Raw genomic sequence first — 23090 nt, forward strand, 5'->3', positions numbered from 1 at the left:
GCAGAAATAGTGGCTCATCAGATCAGACGACGTTTTTCCACATTGCTCCTGGTGGTTATAGGTTGGGGCCATGCAGCCATCAGTGTGTGAATGTTTGTGTGGGGGTGAATGGGACTGTGAATTTAAAGTACCTTCTAAGAAGTAATAAAGCACTATATAAATATATGCCACTTACCATAGATTCACTTTTAATTGATTTGCAATCAGTGTGGAGATGGGAGTCTTCTTCTCTGGTGCACAGGCTTTCTACTGAAACCAAGGGTTTAACGTAACAATCTTTATGGCTGCACAGGTGCCTAAAATGGGTTTGAACAGCTAATTCTGCCACTTATAATGCACAACCCAGAGAGAGTTGCTAAATATTGTAGGCTAACAGCAGTCTTGGTTATAACTACAGCAGGACAACATTGCAAAAAATCAGCCTGTAATGGGTTTTAAAAAAACAGCATTTCTTTTTTGGAGTCTCAGTCAAAGCCTAGACTTATATTCATTTGAACTCCGCGACCTTTAACAGACTTAGAAAATAAATCCTATTGAAAAACACAGCGTTTGTAAAAATGGGTAATGTGATTGTGTGATGTCTAACTGTGATGGTCCAAAATACAGAATACCTAAACAAACAGAAAACAACACCATAAAATATAGAAAAACACATTTAGGAATTGCAAAATTAGATGGTGTTGATGTCCTTTTCTTTTGGTTTTAAACATCCCTATTATTTTGTTTTGCAGCAGCAGCAGTTGATAACAGAATGGACGTGACCTTTACCTAACTGGAACATCTTGACTGATTTTCTGGGCAGACACTTGACTTGCCGTTTCAACTGTAGCAAGCTTTCTCCACCGACAGGTGGAGCGTCATCCTGACATGAATCAGGTGTTGATGAATATTTAAATGTGGGAATCAGCCAAACTGTCTGGCAGGTTTTTAACGCTCCAGCATCTGCCCCTGTTTGCACCAACTCGCAGCCTTTTGGGCCAGTTTCATGTCTGCAAATCCAGTCAAATATCTTATAAAGATGTTTAACTGAGTTTTAATGTAGCACATTTTAGCGTTGAGCTTTGAAAAACACACAGCCTTAACTCACTTAAATACACTACATACTCGACATAAAATGAAGCTCTTTTTCCAAACCGTTATGTCCATCATTATACAAAAATAACTTTTTGTAAGTGAATTTTGTTGTTTTATCGTGCATCATCTGTGAGTCAGCGTGTTATGAATAAAAATAGCTTGGGCTGTGTGTGGAAGTGAGACGTACATCCTGCTTGTATGCCTCAGCTGGCCTCTTTAGCCCACATTAGCAGGAGCTCTGAGCTGACATGGATCAGGTTAAATCACAGACGGATGCCTGACTTCCATTTGTTCTGCTTGAAGGCGATTAAAACAACCTTCAGAGTCAGACGTCCTTTTAATTTTTCTCTGAAGCTAAATCCCATTCAGATGAGTTATTTTAGCTGTTTTAAGCCTTCGTGTAAACAATTGCCATGACTGTGAGACACAAGGTTATGCCAGCATAAACATAGTGTCTGTTGGGACATATTATACAGAGGCGATTCTTGACTTGAGCCGACGCTCTGGACAGTGTCATGGAGTCTTGTACGGGTCGGACCGCAGAGGTGGTGGGCACGCATGGGTCACCGGTCTGGGTTGCCAAAAGGATAACCATCTTGGAGGGCAGAAAGGGTGTAATAATGAGCGGAAAACCATGATTGGACAGTCATCCTTACTGACTAACATGGTTCTCAAGAGCAGTCTTATCTGTTTAACACGCGGTCTAAATCCAAACTATGCACTCTTCCTAGAACTGTGTCAACCTGGTTCACGTTCTGCTAAGAGAAGGCCCCTTATTTATTCAGGAAAAGATTGTAATTTTAAGCTGACGCAGTTCAACACAATAACTCACAACACAACACAACAACTCACAACACAACACATTAACTCACAACACAACACATTAACTCACAACACGACTCACAACACAACACATTAACTCACAACACATTAACTTACCACACAACACAATAACTCACAACGCAACACATTAACTCACAACACATTAACTCACAACACAACACATTAACTCACAACACAACACATTAACTCACAACACAACACATTAACTCACAACACAACACATTAACTCACAACACATTAACTCACAACACAACACATTAACTCACAACACAACACATTAACTCACAACACAACACATTAACTCACAACACAACACATTAACTCACAACACAACACATTAACTCACAACACCACACATTAACTCACAACGCAACACATTAACTCACAACACATTAACTCACAACACAACACATTAACTCACAACACAACACATTAACTCACAACGCAACACAATAACTCACAACACAACACATTAACTCACAACACATTAACTCACAACGCAACACAATAACTCACAACACAACACATTAACTCACAACACATTAACTCACAACACATTAACTCACAACACAATAACTCACAACACAACAACTCACAACACAACACATTAACTCACAACACAACACATTAACTCACAACACGACTCACAACACAACACATTAACTCACAACACATTAACTTACCACACAACACAATAACTCACAACACATTAACTCACAACACAACACATTAACTCATAACACAATAACTCACAGCACAACACATTAACTCACAACACACAGCAATAACTCATAACACAACACATGAACTTATAACGGAAGTAGAGCAGCAATGGAAGTGCTTTTATTCTGAAATTTCCACTGTGCTGAGCGGCTAACTACCTAACAGAAAGTAACGTCACAGTGAGCTGTGGAGGGAGCACGTTTTTTTCTACAAGAGAAGGTTGCAGCAGTGTTGCCAGATTGGGCGGTTTTGGTTCTAAATTTGCAAGTAAAAATGACTTTGGGCGGGTTTGCATAATTTGGGCGGTTTTAAGGTTGGTTCAGCGGGTTTTTCTCCCGCATGAATATATAATAACGGTCTACGTTAGGCCGTGTGGCTAAATGTATTGCAATATCAAGCTTTAAAGAACACAATTTCTAAGAGGCGGGGCGGGGCGTTGCATACCCCCAACAACAGGTTGGATGACGGAACCCGGTCCATTAAGCGTATCTGCCTGGTGCGTTCACGGACCTTCATGACATAGAACTCCAAAAGCCACGCTGTTTACACGAATTAATTTGTTTTATTAGTCACCTATGCTTTCATTGCACTAAAATGTGAGTAATGAAGTATTGAGGGTTTCTGTAGTCTAATAATTGAAATTTAATTGCTAAAATTTGAACTGTATTTCGTTATGGTACTCCTTTACTGACAAAAGTAATTAAATTAGAGTAATTTGTTACTTTGTAATAGTATTACATGAGACAAAAACCAAAGCTAAATGTTTCCTTATCAACCTAACTCCTCTGAATTTGACCTTTTGACCACTCTGTCAGTCCAAAAGGGTTATCTCATGAGAACCAAATCATTGGAAGTAAATGTGAGTTTAAATTCAATTCAGGGGGAATCTTTGACTCAAACCAGAAAAGTTTGAATTTCAGAATTTTCTGATAATCCAGGCATCGAGTGCATCCCAAATTATCCTCTAAAAGGGCATCTGCCAAAACTAGCGGTCTGTTTACACTAAACTGGTAGTGCTGTGACGTACGCACATACCACATTTAATGGACTCTAAGTCATCTGGAATATAAGATGCAGCACCCAAAATAAATAAGTCAAAAAGAAAAAATCATGCATAAATCGCACTGGAGTGACGAGAAAAGTGCGATGCTTCTGAACAACTCTAGCTAGCGTCATGGTGCTGCCCCCCAGCCTCTTTTTCAACGTGCGTCAAATTGGATGCACAATGCATTTTCACAGAGCGTCTTCATTAAGCTAATGCAGCATTAAACCTTTTCCTCAACAAACAGCACTAATCCTTTACCTTTGTGGGTGCATTATTGTTAATATAACCGGTTTATCAATCTTTCAACATAATTTATGTCAATATCGTGTGAATTTAATGACTTTTTTTGCTATAGTTTAAAATCCTTTTATTTATTTATGCTCCAAAATCTGTGCATTCTGTTTAGCGGGATTGGTTCAATATTTATTAGTCTTTTTAGGATTTATGCAGCAAACAGCCCTCACTAACTGAAGCATTCGCACAGTTTTGGCAACCTTTCATTAAAACAAAATAAAGCTTCCTTGGTTTTATTCAGAAAAAAGAAGCTCGCCTTCATATTTTCCGTCTCTATATGTAAGATGGATCCGCTGAGCTGATGTGATCTGTCAGTGAGAGCAGAATTAGTTTTAGGTCTCACAGCTTTTCCCCCCCCTTTTCAAAATTGCTGTAATAATTTGTCAGTGTTACAGCAGCCGCCACACACATTCATCTCTGTGCCATGGCGCTCTCAGGGGGCAGTAATGCAGCTCGGTCTGAGTGAAACAAAGTGATTATCAAAGCTGTTAACGTAATTATTTCCTCACTTTGACATTTCAACAGAGAGGTGATGCCATAGAGCAGCCCTGCTTGACTCTGGGTCAACTATACCCTCCTCTCCGATACCTCTGTTTGTGACAGGCACGTAAAGGTGATGAGGGGGCTAAAGGGGGCTACTTACCCCCAATGTTCTCCTCTCTCAAAGAGTTCTAAAAGTTCAAATACTATTTTGATATTTTGCAGTCGTACTGTTAAACTACATCTTTTCCTGTCATGTCTGGTTTTGAATTCTGGAGCCAATAGCAAGAATTCCGAGCCCCCTTTAACTACTCATAGACGATCTGATTGGAGCTGGTGGGGGGGTTGAGCTCGGGGATCTGAAAGCAGAAACAGGAAACCAGATTTTCCTGTGTGCAGTGGAGAAAAGCTGGGCACAGAGTGAATGAATGAGTGGATGAGTGTGCCACACGTTAGAAAATATATGAACTCTAATATTGGAAAGCTTAGTTGGGGTTAGGCCTGCACAATATACCGCTAATTTATCGTTATCGCAATATCCAGCTCTGCAATACGCATATCGCAAAAGACGGCGAGAAGCGCAATAAATCGTAGACCTTAAATGTGTTAAAACAATCTTAGGGCAGCTGGAAGTATTTAATGAATCAAATAAATCCTTTTATGCATTTGACCAATCGGATGGACGGCTTCACGTTGTTGACCAATCGGATGGAGGCCTTTAATGTTAGATGTTTGTCACCTATGTCGACGAGGGTCATTTGGAGAATAATTTTTAAACTGTTGCATTGAAATTGTTGGAATGGTAATTTTGGTTATTTTACAATTTGTTTATATACCGCAAATTATATCATTATCTCAATATTAATCTCTAATGTCGCATATCGCGAGTTTTCCTCATATCGTGCAGCTTTAGTTGGGGTTGAGGATCTGCTTCTCCAGATCTAGAGGCTGTTCTCATCAAACGCATGTGAGAAATGACTAAACTTTAGAAAAGTGAGTAAAAGGACCCTGTCAAAGACAACCAAACAGGTTTATCTCTTTTGAGTTTGTTGACTACATGGGTCTACAAGAGACTTTTTAAAACATAACTCGCTGTTTTCATGTCACGCAGTTGACAACAGACCACTCTGTGTCTTATGTCATTCCTGCTCATATGCCATAGTACTGTAGCATTCTGTGGCAAATCTTTCACGGATTTCAGCGTTACGTTTAAGCTCCACCCATCCACTTAGCGGTTTCAATGCAAAGGTATTATGAATGCGCAGAGTGTGTCCTTAGAGAGGTATTGATCTAAATGGCCTTGTGCTTTAGCCAGGCTTTTTTGTGGGGTCAAGCTGCCTTTTTAATTGTCTGATTTCTAGTCAGACAATCTTTTTTTTGTAAACGCAGAATCTAGAATTCATTTGAGCCTAAATAAAAAAAATGTAATAAGAATTATTACATTTTAATTTAAGAAAAAACAGGAAAACAGCATATATGTAAAGCCCTTTTTGTAAAAGTCATTATTAAATAAATAAAATAAAAATAAAATTTCACTATTTAGCGGCTAATGTTTAAAGGGCCTATATCATGTCAGCCTTTCAGAGTGAAGGATACCCATGTATATCATCAGATATTACCTTTGGCACACTAAAGAACACATTTTTTAGAAAGTTGAGTTATTTTCGCAGATCGTTTTTCTACCTGGACTTAAGAAGACTCGATCTTTGAGGCTCCGCCTTTCTCTCCTTGTGGGTAACGCCCATTTCATGATGTCAACCTACAGTCTGCCTCGGCGGCGTGTCTGCTTTTCACCCACGAAAACAAATAACATCAGAACTTTTGCAAAGATGGATGTGCATATTGTGCATAGAAAATAAAAGCGTTTAGCTAATCAACGCTAACTTTACAGAGAAGCTGGGTGTGTGTGTTAGCCTGGGGGCGGAGCTGACAGCGCAGACTCTTCCTGGAAGGGGCGGTTCTTCATTAATTTACGTCACAATGTGAGAGCCTGCTTTTTTTTGTGGATTGGAAGGTGCCAGTGCTTAGAGGGCAGAGTTTTGGAGGAATACTCAGATGCGTGAATAAATCAAAATACCGCTTTGGGGTTGTTTTTAAGTCAAGAATGAATATTATAAAACACTCAAATGCTCAAAACACTTGATTTAGGCCCTTTAAACGGGTTCAATTAAAAAAAGGATTCATAATATCGACTTCTGTAAATAACACTCTGTACTTTTCCCCCTAAAATTACAACACTTTGATAAAAACCCTCAGAAAGACAGACATTGGAGCGATGTAGGTTACTGTGACCCAGACCAGAAGTCAGTAACGGTGGGTGATGATGGCAGCATCCTCCAGTTTATTGGCACTGATTAATGAACCGCAGCAAAGCAGAGTGCCCTGTCATCAAACAAATCAGATAAAGGCAAGACGAGCGCTGACCTCTTGTCGCTGACTGATTCATGATGCTGTGAAGATGCCTCACCAGAGACAGCTGCTGGAGAACAGGGAGCGCTTCCATCCCCACAATATCTTATTTGTTGTTTTTTTTTGCTCCTACTCTAATTTGGAGCTTTCTGCATCCATCTGTTGTGACTGAACTGATCTCCAGCTTTACACGTCATCACAGTGCCCCTGTTAACCCTTGTGCTGTCCTATGGGGTCAAGATGACCATTGACGTGTTCTCCCTACCATGACAAAGGTGGATAAAGGTGGAAAGGATTGCATGTAATCCATGAACACCAGTGAAGATCACAAATCATTGAAGAAAAAGGGTTTAGCGCACTGTCTTGTGGGGTCTAGATGACCCAACTCCCAATGTTAAAGTGCCTAGGATAGCACAAGGGTAAAGAGGCGTAGATAATGAATGCGAGTCGTTGATCATTTTCAGATCCTACTGTGGACACCGTGAACAGATGAGGCTGTCGCTTGTCGGAAAAAGGGTTTGTATTTTGTCTGATGTCCCGGTTTAGCGCCTCCTAACCGCGTTAGGAATACTTTTTGTCGGCCTAACATCAGGCTCATTTTCTGTCTCTGTGTCCTCACAGAGAACCCATGAACTCCTTCACGTCCTCACTGTTCCCAGATTTCCTGATTGTGTGTGTCTGGAAAGAGGATGAGAGATGAAGTGCATCTGCATTATTTACAGTAGCACTCAAGCTGCCAGCCTCATGGGCTCTCTGTCCCAGAGCTGCTTTTGGAGTCGCTTGCTCTCATGCAAGACTATGACAAAAGATAAACCCTGATTAATGCAGCAACTGATGTTGTTTGAGGAAGATAAAAAAAATATAAAAATGGTGGAAATGGCCATCTGATCCAGATCGGTTAGGTTAGGCCAGGTAGGTATCCTCATTAGGAAATAAGAAAGAAGAGACCAACGGAACATTTCTAGTTTTTATATAAGAAACACAAAAATCGTGATGCTTTCCTCCAGAAGTGCAGCAGCTGCTGTGCAGACGAACACATGGGCCATTTCAGACATGAGCCTGTGCATGCTCAAAATGTCCTCAGGGGATGCTGCGAGTGCTGGAAATAACCTTTTGCCAGATTAATTTCAGAATTCTGCAACTTGACAGTTCCCCACCTCAATGCAGTGACCGAATAGCAATCTGTACACGGCCTAACGTAGTCCGCTATTATATAGTCGTCAGGGGGAAAAAAATGCCAAACCGACCCTAAAACCGCCCATATTATGCATACCCGCCCAAAGCCATTTTTACCGACAAATTTAGAACCAAAACCGCCCAATCTGGCAACACTGCTGCTAGCTTCTCTTGTAGAAAAAACGTGCTCCCTCCACAGCTCACGGTGACGTTACTTTCTGTTAGCTAGTTAGCCGATCAGCACAGTGGAAATTTCAGAATAAAAGCACTTTAATTGCAGCTTTACTTCCGTTGTAAGTTAATGTGTTGTGTTGTGAGTTAATGTGTTGTGTTGTGAGTTAATGTGTTGTGTTATGACCCTTCTGGGCCACCGTAGATCTGCTTTTAACGGACATGAGGATTTTGAATTTCTGGCTCTTTGAAGTGTGGCTCAAGAGTCAGTGGGGTCTTGGGAAAGCATTCATCTGTCATCACCCTTGAACTTGTTGGGTTTTCTGTTCCAATTAGATAAAGTCATTTAAACAATTGTTTGTCAAGAACGCTGCCATCACCTGTTTACTGTGTCTAGTACATATGTATTTGGATTTTGAACCAAGCTAAATGCTTGAACTGAACTTGATTTTCTTTGAAAATAAATATTAATCACTCCTGGTTATTAATATCTCAAATTCCAAATATGCAGCAGAACGTCCGACATTATGGCTTCCTTTTGACTAATGTTTTATAAAAGCTTTAAAGCTTGAGGTTTCTTCTGATAGCTTCTTCATGGAATGTTTCAGATTGAGTTCAGAAAGGAAGGGGATGGACGAAACCCATCTTTAGAATGGGTCTTACTCCTGCCAAAAGGAGCTGAACACTGTTTTCACAACAGTCCCCTTTCCTGACCTTCGGCTGAGTCTGGCACCTGACTACCGGAATGTTTTCGCACAAACATCCGTACAAGGACAGCATTTGTGTTTTTGAAAATACTAGTATTGCAAAAGATGCAATACTTTGGTATTGCAAAAGATGAATGTTCTGTTCTTATTCAGAAAGAACTGGAACTGTATTCAGGAGACACAGACATAACTTTTATTACAACTTAAAAAAAACAGCAACTTCTAGTTTTTTCTGCCACAATTATCACAAAAATGCATGTGAGACTGTACATCAATACAGACTACAGCATTTCAACTTTTTTTAATTTTTGGATGCTGGTGTGCCGCGGGATTTTTGTTAAGGATAAAGCGTGTGGCTCAAAAAATGTTAAAAAACACTGGTCCAGGGCACGTTAACGTTGGGAGTGAGTCCATCTGGACCCCACAAGGTAGCACAAGGGTTATGATGGTGTTCAAAACCTTCATATTGTGCTCTATCAAACTAGACATTTCTTTTTACAGTCTTCCTTTATGGATGTGAGTTTTTGTTTGTAGTCTTTCAGACATTTGTGCCTCTTGGACTGGAGTTTGGGACATACTTTCATCAGCATTTTGGTGCTGACAGCCTGAGAGTCCTGAGCTCTTCACATCTCCCCCTGACAGTGTTTTACAGCTCAGCCGACAGGTGTGACAGGTAAAGGTCAGGGAGGGGGAAATGTCCCCTTCGGGCCAGCTGGTCACTTTGGTTCTCCTTCGTTACCACAGTCTGCTGCAGTGGCAGGTTTCTTTTCAGACTAACATCCATGTCTGGGAGACAGAGAAAGCTCCACTAAGCAAAGAAACAGAAAACTGCATGACTGCAGCACATTCAGAGTTTTGATGAAAGTTGTCACTGATGTGTTTATTTAATCTGTTCATTTCTTTAAACCGTTTTATAAAGTTTATAAATTTTTAGCCCAGCTTTTGTTCACATTTAATCCTAAATTCACTGGATTCCTCCACATGGTGGTCATACAGACATGATGCAACACTTGTTTATCATAAAAGCCCGCTTGCCTGACCTTGTTTTGTGGACACATTGTTGCAGCGACGGCCTTGAGATTGTGTGCCGAGCTTCTCTTCATTTTGCTTTGCTCATAAAGGAGGTTGTCTAAATAAAAATAATTAAAAAAAAGATTCATTGGTGATTTTTAAAGCAAATATTTCTACTTCATGAGAGAATTCCCAGCTGAACTCTTAATTCACTCATGTTCTGTTGCCGTCATTACCGCAGACTGAAGGATTTCCTGGCAGCATTTTGCCAATACATCAAACTATTTGTTTTGACAAGTTTTACTTTAACAACATATGCTTGATTATATCAAAGTTAAAGCCAAATGTCTAAACTCATTGTCCTAACCCGAAATAAATGTCTTATTAAATGAACTAAAATTTTTTGAAAATAAAGTATAAAGAAATAAAACGGTTTACGAAACAAGCTAAGACCGCAAGTCCTTGGCTAATAAAAATGCAAACTTGAACAAAACAAACGGGGATACTGATTTCATTTGGGTTCTTTCTTCACACTCATTGGTTTTAAAAGGTTTAGAAGTGTCTTTATGTCGTCCCACCCTAAACCAATTAAAGTCACAAACGCAATCATCACAAATGCCAAATTTAATGGCATACAGGGTTGTAGACGAGGTTGAATGTTCAGGTGGCGTTCAGCAGGTTGATAAATGAACTTTGATTGCAGCTGTGGCAACTTACAGTACTTGGAGAGTCTGTAAAATATTTTGAAAGAATGCAGCAACTAAAGGTCACCTCTTAGAAGCTGAGACAATAAAAGTCCTAAAAATCCAAACCCTCCTGTGTCCTTTCTCCTGCAGTACCGGATCGGACAGCTGTACATGATCAGCAAGCACAGCCACGAGCAGAGCGATCGGGGCGAAGGAGTGGAGGTCGTCCAGAATGAGCCATTTGAAGACCCCACTCATGGCTCGGGACAGTTCACAGAGAAGCGAGTCTACCTCAACAGGTGAGTGGAGCATGGCTCTGTGATGCTCTTACCCTGTGAGACTATGTACTTGCATTGATTTAGGAAGTCCCCCTGGTGGTGGGAAGGTTTTTTTTTATGTTTGTTTGATTGTTCTTTTGGACAGATTCATGTGTGGATGCAAAACCATTTCCTCCGTCTAAACTGAAATATTTGTAAAATCACAGGACGAGTGTTATCTGTCACCTGGAATCCCGTTCTCTAAAACTAAAAAAGCTGTTTAGAAACCCAGGAGTTACGTCAGACTCTGAGTTAAGTCACGTCTCATCACTTTCATCGGTAGCTTTTTACCATCTGAAGAACATCACTAAAATGAAAAGGATGGTGTCCAAACCTGACTTACAAGAACAAATCTATGCTTTTGTGTCCAGTAGGTTGGACTAGTGTAATGGCCTTCTCTCTGGGCTCTCTAAACGAGGCATCAAACAATTGCAACTTACGGTATTTAAAATGCTGCAGACAAAAACCAGGAAAAATGACCACATCAGTCCAGTTCTAAGTTCTCTGCACTGGCTTCCCGCTGCCCAGAGAATCGAGTTTAAAACAGCTTTACCTGTTTATAAGTCTCTCTGTGGCGCAGCACCCAATGATATGCTAGTTCCTTTTAACCCGACTCAAAGTCTACGAACCTTACGCGGAGGTCTTCCTCAGGTCCAAAAGTCAAAACTAAACATGGCGAGGCAGCTTTTCAGTGTTTTCCCTCAAAGATTTCTGAAAATCTAGGCTTTTAATCTTAAGGATTTTCATGATTTTGCTTATGTTTTGAAAGTTAGCATTTGATTTCTTTTTGTAATTTTGGATATCGTACAGCACTTTGAATTTCCCTGGGTATGAATTGTGCTTTACAAATAAACTTGCTTGCTTTAAAAAAAAAAAAAAAGCACTACTACTAGTCAGCATGGAGTGTCAAGGACAACTGAAGGCCTTACAGAAACCAAACAACATCTTCATTCAAAATACTTTGCAAGCATTTCCTTTAGGCTGTCAGATCTGAAATACCACGATAAATCATTTCCCTCTCCTTCTTCTTAGCTTCTCTCTGGTTTGTAATCTCTTTTTAAGAACCAAAAATACAAAAATATGTAAATGTTTGAGAATCAGATTGTTCCACGTCATTTCACCAAATTAACCGCTAGGTGGCTCGATGCTGTCTGACATTAGTCCTCATTTACATCAACACAAAACTGTCTGCAGTAACATTTGAGCGGCTCAGCTGCTCAGTTGGTTCAGGTGCAGGACTCGGAAATCAGGCTTCGGTTCCCAAGTTGCGCTTCATCCAGTGTGGGTCCTTGAGCAAGACTCTTCATGCTACTGCATAACTCTGGGTCAAGTGTGGGTCCCCCTGTGCCGGTCCCCAGCCCGGATCAAACACAGGGATGTGTCAGGAAGGGCATCCGGCAGAAAGATCGCTGCCGATCCACCTGTTCGAATCAGTGGAAGCTGATTGTCTGTGGCGACCCTTGAAGACATACAAAAGGTGAACAACAGTTAGTTGTGTTTGACTTTTTGTTTACCACATTTTAATTCCAATCAAATCGACTGGAGTCCATCAGGCCTTCAGGCTTCCTAGGCTCAACAACAGTCAGGTTTGTTTTTGCTGCCTTTTTTCCGTTTTGGGAAAGATTGATGCCACATTCTACCAAGATAAAGACAAAACGAATCAATCACTCTGTCCCCCGATACATACTGCCATTCATTAGGGTTGTTCTTTAAGTTTATAACCCTGGATAAGCAAAAGGATGTTATATTTGATTAAACAATGAGGCTTCCTGCAACTGTTTCAGCATCACATTACATTGATTATCTTTAAATATTTGTCAGTGGAGAAAATTCAAGAAAAGACCTGAGGTTATAACAAGACTAATCTACATGTTTCTATTGATTTCTCAATTCAAAATAAACCTTTGCCTATCCTCTCATACTGATCTGTAACTCAGAAATAAAAGGTTTGAAATGGGGGATCAAAAATATTTGTCAATAATTAAAACAAAGACTTTTATGATGTAGGTTCAGAAAAGAATTCCCATCAATGAATAGACTAAAGTTGAAGAATGTGGGGAATTGCGAAAGTTATGGAAAGACAAGCATGTGGTTTCAGTGCTGCAGACAGAAGCAGGTGGAGAAGACCGCCAAGCTGCAGTGGAGACGGGTTGCAGCGAAGCTCCCTTCTCCCAGGCTGGAGGTCCACATGATGCTTTTAAAGGCTGCTGCCATCAGCTTGGGTCCAGTGGAAGCCACACCCTTTCCAGCACCACACCTGAAAGTAATCAGACAAACAAAGATCCACAAAACAACCAAGTCACACTCTAAAAGAAATAGAATACACAAAACCCAGAACATAAAGACAGAACAAAAGCAAATACGGCCACAGCCGTAACAATTAAATAGGAAATTGCACAAGTGGGATTTGTGACAATAAATTTTGCCTAACTGAAACTTTTATGGAAAAAGGGTTTTTGCGCTTGGAGGAGGTCGTTTTTGAGGCATATTGACATATTTCGCAAAACTGCAATGGAAACCCTCTTTTCAAATTAAATGAGTCACGTGACCACAGGTAGCCAGTTTATAGATAGCGATGGCGATGCGCTTCTTGGTCGGAACTGGCTGCCTTGGTCGCTGCACAGCGGGCGCCACCAGAGGTCTCACAGCCTCGCACAGCTCATCAAAAGTTAAGCGAGTCTTGTGGAATTGTTGGATCCACAGCTCCTCTGTGAAATCACCAACCGCCATTTTCCAAAATCAAATCAAATCAACCTGTATTTATGTAGCACTTTTACAACACATGTCACTCAAAGTGGCGTCATCCATAGACACTCCCATGTGTAATGAGCTCGCCGCTCCCTGGCCTTAATAAGACGCTGACCTCTGCTGATGATGAGTGCTAGTGCCGTGGCAGAAATTTGAATGGATTTGCTGTAAATCAACGTATTGTTCACACCCGTCACCATGTTTTTATTCGCATATGATGTAATGGGAACCGTGTAATTGTGAAATCGACATTTCTTGAATTTCGATAAAGTTTTGCGTATTTGTGTAATAGACATTCAGCTGAGTGGAGAAAAACTGAACTGATAAAGTGAAAAATAAATTCACCCGAATGTCAGCTAAACTATTTAGAAAAGACAATAACTCCCACATTAAAATGAACTTACCAATAAGGATACATGTGAAACTGTAAACAACCTTGGAAGACAGTGAAGTAAAAAAAAAGCCCAATGGAAAGAATGAAAGGAGGCAGAAGATGCTCATGGCTTTGTGTGAGAGCAGAAATACCTGTGTCAGCGTTGGCTCTGCTGTGGAAGGAGTTGTGCTGAGTCAGCAGAACTTTGCTGCAGAGGAGGGGAAGAAAGCAAAGGGAGCACTGGATCTTTAGGGGTCAGGCCTGGCTGTTTATTTTGCTATATAGAAATAGTGTCAATTAAAGATGAACACATACTTTCAGACAGCTGAGTTTATTTTTAAATATACACAATATTACCAAAAGTATTTGCTCACCTGCCTTGATTCACATATAAAGTGAAGTGCAGTCCTATTCATAACCCACAGAGTTTAATGGGATGTTGGTCGACCCTTTGCACCTATGCAGCTTCAAATCCTCTGGGAAAGCTGTCCGCAAGGTTCAGGAGTGTTTAAAGGAATGTTTGACCATTCTTCCAAAAGCTCATGGAGAAGGCCTGGCTCTCAGGCTCTAATTCATCCCAAAGGTGTTCGATGGGGTTCAGGTCAGGACTCTGCAGGCCAGTCCTGTTCATCCACACCAGACTCTGTCATCCATTTCTTTATAGATCTTGCATTGTGCACTGATGCACAGTCATGTTGGTGGAGGAAGGGGACCGCTCCAAACTGTTCCACAAGGTTGGGAGGATGGAATCGTCCAAAATGTTTTGGTATCCAGAAGCATTCAGAGTTCCTTCCACTGGAACTAAGGGGCCAAGCCCAAGTCCCAAATGTACTGCTCTCCTGGCAACCCCGACTCGTCCATCAGATTGTCAGATAGAAAAGAGTGATTCATCACTCCAGAGAAGGCATCTCCACTGCTCTAGAGTCCAGTGGCGGCGTGGTTTACACCACTGTATTCAATGCATTGCTCTTGGAGATGTGTGGCTTAGATGCAGCATGGAAACCCATTTCATGAAGCTCTCTGCGTACAGTACTCAGGCTAATCTGAAGGTCACATGAAGTTCTGAGCGCTGTAGCAAATGACTGTGCAGAAAGTTGTCAACCTCTTTGCACTATGCGCTTCAGCATCCACTGACCTCTCTGTCACTTTACGTGGTCCACCACTTCATGGCTGAGTTGCTGTTGTTCCCAAACTATTCCATTTTGTTCTGATAGAGCTGACAGTTAACTGTAAAATATTTATGAGCGAGGACATTTCCCTACTAGATTTGCACACTCATTGAACACCTGAGAGCGCCCCATTCGCAAACATTTGTAAAACCAGTCTGCATGCCTGAGTGCTTGGTTTTTTACACCTGTGGTCAGACCAGATGATTAGTACACCTGATTCTGATCATTTGGATGAGCAAGCCAGTTCTTTTGGAAATATAGTGTAAGTCACATGTGTCAAACTCAAGGCCCGGGGGCCAAATGTGGCCCTCCATGTCATTTTATGTGGCCCGCGAGAGCATAAAAGTTTTTAATTTCTTAAAATGAAAAATAAAAATTGGTGTGTATTTATTCATATCTAGGGGGAATTTAACTTAAACTATCAGATTGGGCAACTATACATTAGGACTTAAACACTGTCCATGTAACCTAACCTGACAGAATCAAATTTAAAAGGATTTATGCTAGAGTAACAAGCAAACATTTTTTTTCTATGCAACTGTATTTGTGACTTTAAAAAGTTATAATAAATAAATAATCAGTTATTCAACATGAAGAAGAAGTTACATTTATTCTTCATTACATTCAGTTACATGTAAAAGTTATATCCGGCCCTTTGAGGACAGCCACTATGCTGATGTGGCCCTCTGTGAAAATGAGTTTGACACCCCTGGTGTAAGTAGACAAAGGCAAAAGGGACAAAAAGTGAATGTGAGGGGCTAAAGCCATAGCACTCAAAAAGCCACAGATGAGGGGTTCAAAACCACCATAGATGTTTGATTCAAGTATATTTTTTATAAATGCTGATTTAAACCTGTCAAAGACGCTGATCGGTCTACATTTCAGATGTCGTTTTAAGATATGAGCTGTCTTTAAGAAAATCCATTTGAAAAAGGATGAAAATAAATCCAAAAAACATTTAGGAGTGAAGTGTTTTTGAATTTTAAGTTAAAAAAATAACTTCAAATGTTTAATTTTTCTGGACGTTCTGCCGGGACGAATGGTTACTAGTAAATAAACGATTCTTCAAACAATTCAAAAGTTCTAATTACTCTGTATGAGTGTGAACTAAAAGTTTTTGTTGGATGAAATAAAAAATACTTGATTCTAATTTAACTGAAAAACATTTGATGTTTTTTGCAGATTAAATAAATAAACGAATAAATTAGAGCAGAATTTGATATAAAAGCAGGAGGACAAATTGGAGGGTTTTAGAAATCTTTAAATTAAATAAACCAGGCGGAATAATTAAGTGTTTCATGTCTCTACTGTCAGTTTTTGGTCGCTTTCATTTCAACCACACAACAACTAATCAATCCACATATGATTTACCTGCAGAAAAATCAATCCAAATTGGTTGTGTCCCACTTTATTCTCACCATTAAAGCTTGCTCTCTGTGACCGTTCTGTCAATAACTCATTACGAGCTTGGAGGAGATAGTTGCTACCGTGACTAAAATAAAGTGTTGCCACTCATAAGGCTTTTGCACTTGGCAAACGTGTGCAGAGTCCCATCTCATAATGGCTAAAATCCTCGAGTGAAAACCAAAGGAACGGCAGAAATCAACAGATGGAAGTGTGGGAGGACTGTCAGTCTCCTTTAATAGGAGAGAGAGAGAGTGTGGGCCTGCCAACGCTTGCAAGATATCACAGTCCAGGGACGATTTTATTCACAGCTGTCACCATCCAGAAGGCGTCATTTTTGTCCTTTAAAAGAAACCGTGAACCGTGCCAGTCAAAAGAGGCGGACAGGAAGATGAAGCAAGTCATTGGTTCTCTCGTACAGTTTTTGAGTACGTTCCCATTGTAGCCTTTAAATGTTCAAATAACATATTTTACAAAACATGTTCATCATCTGAGATGGTGTTCAAGATGTTAAACACGTGTGAAGAAGAAAGGCTGTCTCATGGAGCCACTACGTACATTTTCCACATGTGAAATTCCGGTCTTTCGTGATACATGCCTGATTTACGAAATTCATGCGTGTTTCTTGCGTTTTTCGTTTGTCAGTGTATAGATGTGAATTACGTTAATTCAGTTTTCAGGGGTTCAAATTTAAGTAGTTTCTATGCATTATTACATAAATCTCACGCAATTGTGCGTGATTTTTTACCGTTCCATGTAACAGACCTTTCACAAATGTACATGCCACTATGCCTCATGCCAATGAATGTATTGTAGAATATTTTATCTCGTATACGGCGCATATACCACGATAAAATTACATAATTAAAACATGAGTCACTAATGAACCGCTTATAAACAGCGCAATAATCGCACACGGTTCATGCTCTAAATTGATCGACGTGTTTTTGCATAGTTTTTTTGTCTTACGTGCTTTTAACGTGGTTCATTCTGTAAAAATTTCACTTACAAAGTACAACTTTCTCACTATATCGACGTTTAATCACGTATGAGCAATTTTCATCCATGCAATTTGCACAAAATGTACGTAGTAGCTGTGTGACACGGCCTTAATATAATGATCACATGTTTGGGGAGTCATCTGCATTTATGAATGTCTCTTTTTTACACATCTCTTACTTCATATTGAGAATTTGTATTTTATCAATGTACTCTTGAATGACCTTATTGCTGCACTGTTAAGCAGTGCTAAGTAAAGGCGACCTTTAACTTTGCAATTAATCAAGATTGTGTTGCCCCAGAGATCCGCTGCTGTTAGCTTATTGTTCCGTGTGACGCATGGATGCGTTGGATTCATTTTGAATTGGATGTAATTATCTCAGAATCTAGATTGAATTCTTAAGCACATGTTCAGGCTAATCTGTATTTTCACTTAATTACATTTATATGGCCTGGTTTAAAGTCAAGATTTTATCTGTAGTGTGAGAAAAAAAGCAGAATTGCAGCATAAGAGAAAGAGAGAGAAAGGCACAGAGACTCCAGCAGGGGGAAAACAAAAATGTGTGGAGGGATAGAACACAGAAAACCTGAGAAAAATAGTTTCCATGTTATTTATTTTGACTCTGTGTTATTCTTTACTGTAACTTTTCCCATTTTTAGTGAATAAAATCTTTAGTCAGCGAGTTACTTATTTTAAAAAACAACATTTCATTGTGGAAATTGACACAAAAATGCAATGTTGAAAAGAAAACTTAAAGATACACGTTAAAAGAATGGTCATTCAGAGTTCTTTAGTTGTTTTGAGTTAAAAAGATACCTGAATACTGCACATCTGCAGAATGATCCTCAAAAAACCTGGATTTAAAGCTGGTTTAAAAATGACTAGCAAGACAACATTCAGAACCTGCTAGAAGTTTTGTCCATTAAATCAGGGTTTTCATTAAAAGAGAATAATGTACATTTTAAACGCACTTTAAACCTTTGGACAGTCGTCTGTTTTCTGTTTCATTTTAGTTACAGACATAAAATAAAAAACACTAAGAAGTTTTAAATGGACTTTATTGCGAGGATTCATTATGGTTTTGTCAATATTGTGTCAGTCTAGGGGGGGAAAATGACAGAGTGTGCATCTTTTCATAATTAAATTTGATCAAATGAACTATTTTAGAGTCAATGAGTTGTATTTGTGTAATTTTTTTTCAAAAGAGCAGCTTACTTCTCCTGTATAGTTTATGCAAATTTCTTTTTAAATGTTTTTGTATGTCTTCCTGCAGTAAATTACCCAGCTGGGCTCGAGCAGTGGTTCCCAAAATCTTCTATGTGACAGAGAAAGCGTGGAACTACTACCCCTACACCGTGACGGGTGAGTACTGGGACAGAGACCCAAACTGTGACTGCGCCGCAGCAGCCTGGAGCTCGGGATGGTTCAGTTGGGCTTTCAAAGGCTGTGCAGCCAGGACAGATTTTACTGGGCACAGAGTTGTTGTTACAAACACTTTACTGGACATTTGTAGCACTGTGACGTTGTGTGAAAAGACAAGTAGTGTTCCAAGACTGCTAATCTCTTCAGCAGATTTTTAACACATTTCAAAAGTCTTTGCGTAAACCACCAAAGTCCTTTGAAGCCCCTGACATATGTTCCACAGTTGGACAAAGTTGTGCTCATTTCTTTACTGAATGGATGTCATAGCAAGGCTGCAAATTCCTGGTTAGTTTTTAACTAACAAAGGGAGAGTGGGAAATGAGTGCAGGCAGAACTTCTGCCGCTCTGCAGAAACTACGTCCTAAAAACAACTGAGGATTTCGGATTTTAGCTAAAAGTGGCATAATCATAATTAAAAAAACACTTTGAAAATAGATCAAAAGATGATTGGAGTGGACGTTATCCAGGATTTATCCAGGGCTCATCCAGGATTTCAGCTGCAGGAAGTGCGAGCATTTTAATTGCATTCTAAGGAAAATGTTAATTGCAGGTGGTCCACTTTCACATGCACGTGAAGAGACGGGGTCAGAGTTACTGATTTGTCTTCAGTATTACTGCCAAATTGACTCTGTAGATTCTGTAACACAGTTCTTGCTGACACAGAAGGACCACTGAAAGTGCTCTCAACTCTTATAAGACCGTTGCAGCTTTCTGCTTGGCCCCGTCTAACGGTGAACGGGTTAAAACCGAAACACTGATACGAACCACAATTATGTTAAAGGAGACAAATGTTTGATATTGATGTTTAATTAAAAACTTCAATCAAAACACAGGTTTAGGGCTGTAGATCTATAGCCAGTGGATAAATAGAAGATGGAAGCTTAAGGCCTGTTCACACCGGGACGAATTTCGCCGGCGATTTTCGCCGACGTTTAACGCCTCGTGACTAAACAAAGGGCACCAATGAGAGTGTGCACACCGACGCGAAAAAACGCCAGGCGTTAAAGCGTCAAAAAAAAAAAACGCCTCGGGTTCTTTTTTTTTTTCGACGCGTCGCGTCGAAATCTACTCGACCAATGAGAACGGCGCTTTTGCTCACGTGTCTGGAGCTTCTGAAGTTACAGTAAAACACAACTTGGGGGCGCTCAAACACAAAACTGCCTTGCTGAGCACACATACCAGCGAAGAAGATAGACGCCAAGTAGCGTCTACACAGCCGCGAAGCAATAATGACGGACATTCTAAAACATCCCCGAACCAAGCACCAGTTGGAGCTACTGGTGCTTGAAATATTCATGTTTTCTTTGTTTGATTCTGACAAGCGTGTAAAAACTTGCTCTCTTCTTCTGAGTGAAAAGCGACTTTAAGAAGCGTAAAGTTGCGCAGCGCCACCTTGTGTACAGGAGTATTTCTGTTTTACATTAAGCGCCATCTAATGTCAGGGAATGAAATTGCATGTTCACTCCACTCATCGTCAGCGAAAATCGCCTGGGTGTGAACACAAAAAACGTGGCGAAAAACGCTGGCGAATAACGCCTGGCGAATATTCGTCCCGGTGTGTACGGGCCTTAAGTTCGGACTCCTGTCTTTGTCCTTTTTCTGTCTGTTGTTAAATATATGTATGAACACATGGTATGTTTGTTTATGGGATTTTGTAACATCTTCTTGGTTTATTTGTCTAAGTCAGGAAACAGCTCAACAATAAACCTTCTATAACTGTTTTTTTTTTTTTCTGCATTAGACCTGTTGACCTTTCTGTAAATGTCCTTTGCAGGGTTCACGAAGCTGGAATAGTTTCCCAAGAAGCTTAAGTTTACAAACCTCCTTCTGTCCCTGGTTTTACTTGTTCTAAAAAGATGGCAGGCCTCTAAATGAGCCAATCAAAAGCCAAAGCATGCATGTGTTTTGATGGGAAGAAATACATGCAGATTCAAATTTCATGACAGTATAGTCTTTTTATTTGCCATCTTTGCAGTTTTCTGTGCTTCTCATTCACGCGGCCTAACCGGAGAGCTGCAGCGGGTTGGGCTTTGCCGTGCGGAGCAGCAGTAATCACAGCTGCAGCGATCTGAGCTGCAGAGCTCAGAAAGTGTTTCTGCTCTGCTCTAATGATACTGATCCGTGAAAAGAAACGTTACAAGATGAAGGGAATGGCTTCCTGATGAGTGCAAATGACTGGGGAAGGAATAACCCAAGCGATGAGCTAAAAGTGTTTTGCACTGGATGTTTTTCATTATGAAAGGTTTTTTTCAGTGCTGTTCCATTGAATCTCTGCTGTCTTTCTCCCCTCCAACCTGGTGTCTGCCTGCCTCACCACTCTGGGCCCCGAAGAATACACTGTAAGTATCTTCAATGCGGTTCATGCACAGTGGGTTTGAAAGTCGTCAGTGTTCCTATGGTCACCCTGCAGAGGCTGTGGTGGTTTGCTTCTTCCTGTTGCATTCATTTCCTTTTCTGTTCACTCAACTATCTATTTACTCGGAAAAGACTCCAAAGCTTTGAATCCATTTAAATGACGCAGAAGTCCGGCATTCTCACATTGATTTGGCGGAGCGTGGTGCACTTTTCTGATGCATTAAACACCTCCTTCATGAAGAAACATTTGAAAGAATCTTTTTCTGCTAAACAAGACCCAAAGAGCCCCAGCTACGCCTCTGCAGCCTGACCAGACCCCCGAGAACCCCGAAAAAGCTGACACATTTCAAACTTTCCGTCAGAGTCAGCCACACGGCTGCTGCGGTGCAGAGATGAATGTCGGCAGCGTGAATCATGCTGCGTTAGAGTGCAGGGGGAAGAGGAGAGGGGGAAGAAGAGGGTGGTGACGTGAGAGCGACAGAATGTTCATGTGGAGCCGAGTTTTGTGCTCGTAAATGAGTCAGGGTTTGAAAAATACTCCCCTGCAGAACTATTTTTGCCGGAAAAGACAGAACATGCTAGATTTTGTCACCTTCACCGTGATTCGTGTTCATTTAAGAGTGATAAAAAACTCAACGTAAGGCAAATGTAACGCTCACTCCTGACTATTAAGAGCTCCTTAACATGTGGGATGATCTATCTTTAAAACGGCAGAAACTTGTCCTCCAAACAAAATGCATTACTAATCTGTCTTTCTCTTTTTTTGCATAGTGCTCATTCCTGCCCAAGTTCTCCATCCACATAGAGACAAAATATGAGGACAACAAGGGATGCAATGATAATGTGAGTACTCTGTCTGTGCGCTTCTCACTATCAAATTTCTGAATTATCGAATCCACACTTGTTTCCTCTTTCGTGTTGCCTTTTTTCGGTACTGCTGATAGCTGGCAGAGAATTGGTGACTCCCCCTCAAACCTTTCATCTCAGCCTCAGGCAAAATATAGAATCACTGCTCCTGGAGGATGTTTATCCTGCTCACACAGTTTGGAAAAACCAAAAAAAAAAAGAAAAACATCTGACGTAGGCTATTAAAGAATCAATGTTCATTACAGTAAAATACTGTCAAAAAGTAGCGCAGTAGTGACATGTTCTTGGTGGCCTTTTTGTCATATTTAAAGAAAATTGAGCTTAAAATTGCGTTTTTGAGTAATTCTCAATTCAAATGGTGGTGAATGTTGTTAGAAAAAGCTTGTAGTTGTTACGTAGGTGCTATCGTCAGCAGGCCAAAGTCTCCCTGCTCTGCTCCATTCTGATGCATCAACTTTCAGACAAATCAAATCAATCTGTGCAATGTCGACGGACATCTGCGCACATTAATGAATGACGAATGCAGGACACACTTGTGAATTATGACGCATGTACCACAAAAAAATGAAATTTCATACTGGCTGTGTGACACGGCCTTACGGATCATTTCTGCTGAGTGGCTAAAATGAGGAAATTTAACAGCCATCAGGCCATCAGCCTGCAGGAGTTTTTAGAGATCACTCCACACCGCTCCACTCATGGATCTCTAATTTGCCTGAAGTTGTTGGAGAACACACTGGCCACTCCAGCTGAAAGGGATTAGTCACCGAGTGTGGCTATGAAGTGCTTGGAGTAGAGTGGTCAATACGTTTGTTG

General features: G+C 40.5%; 1 protein-coding gene across 3 annotated transcripts in view; it reads left to right on the plus strand.

Annotated features, from left to right (window-relative positions):
- pitpnc1 (phosphatidylinositol transfer protein cytoplasmic 1) overlaps positions 1-23090 on the plus strand; it is an 82408-nt gene that overhangs the window by 44266 nt on the left and 15052 nt on the right. For all 3 annotated transcript variants that reach the window (XM_023960465.1, XM_023960462.1, XM_023960453.1), the window contains exons 2-5: positions 10770-10918; positions 18904-18992; positions 21384-21391; positions 22179-22250. In XM_023960465.1, the coding sequence (XP_023816233.1) occupies positions 10770-10918; positions 18904-18992; positions 21384-21391; positions 22179-22250 (318 nt within the window). The remainder of the gene's footprint in view (positions 1-10769; positions 10919-18903; positions 18993-21383; positions 21392-22178; positions 22251-23090) is intronic.

Source organism: Oryzias latipes, chromosome 1, assembly GCF_002234675.1.
Source record: "Oryzias latipes chromosome 1, ASM223467v1".
In the NCBI taxonomy this organism is placed as follows: Eukaryota; Metazoa; Chordata; class Actinopteri; order Beloniformes; family Adrianichthyidae; genus Oryzias; species Oryzias latipes.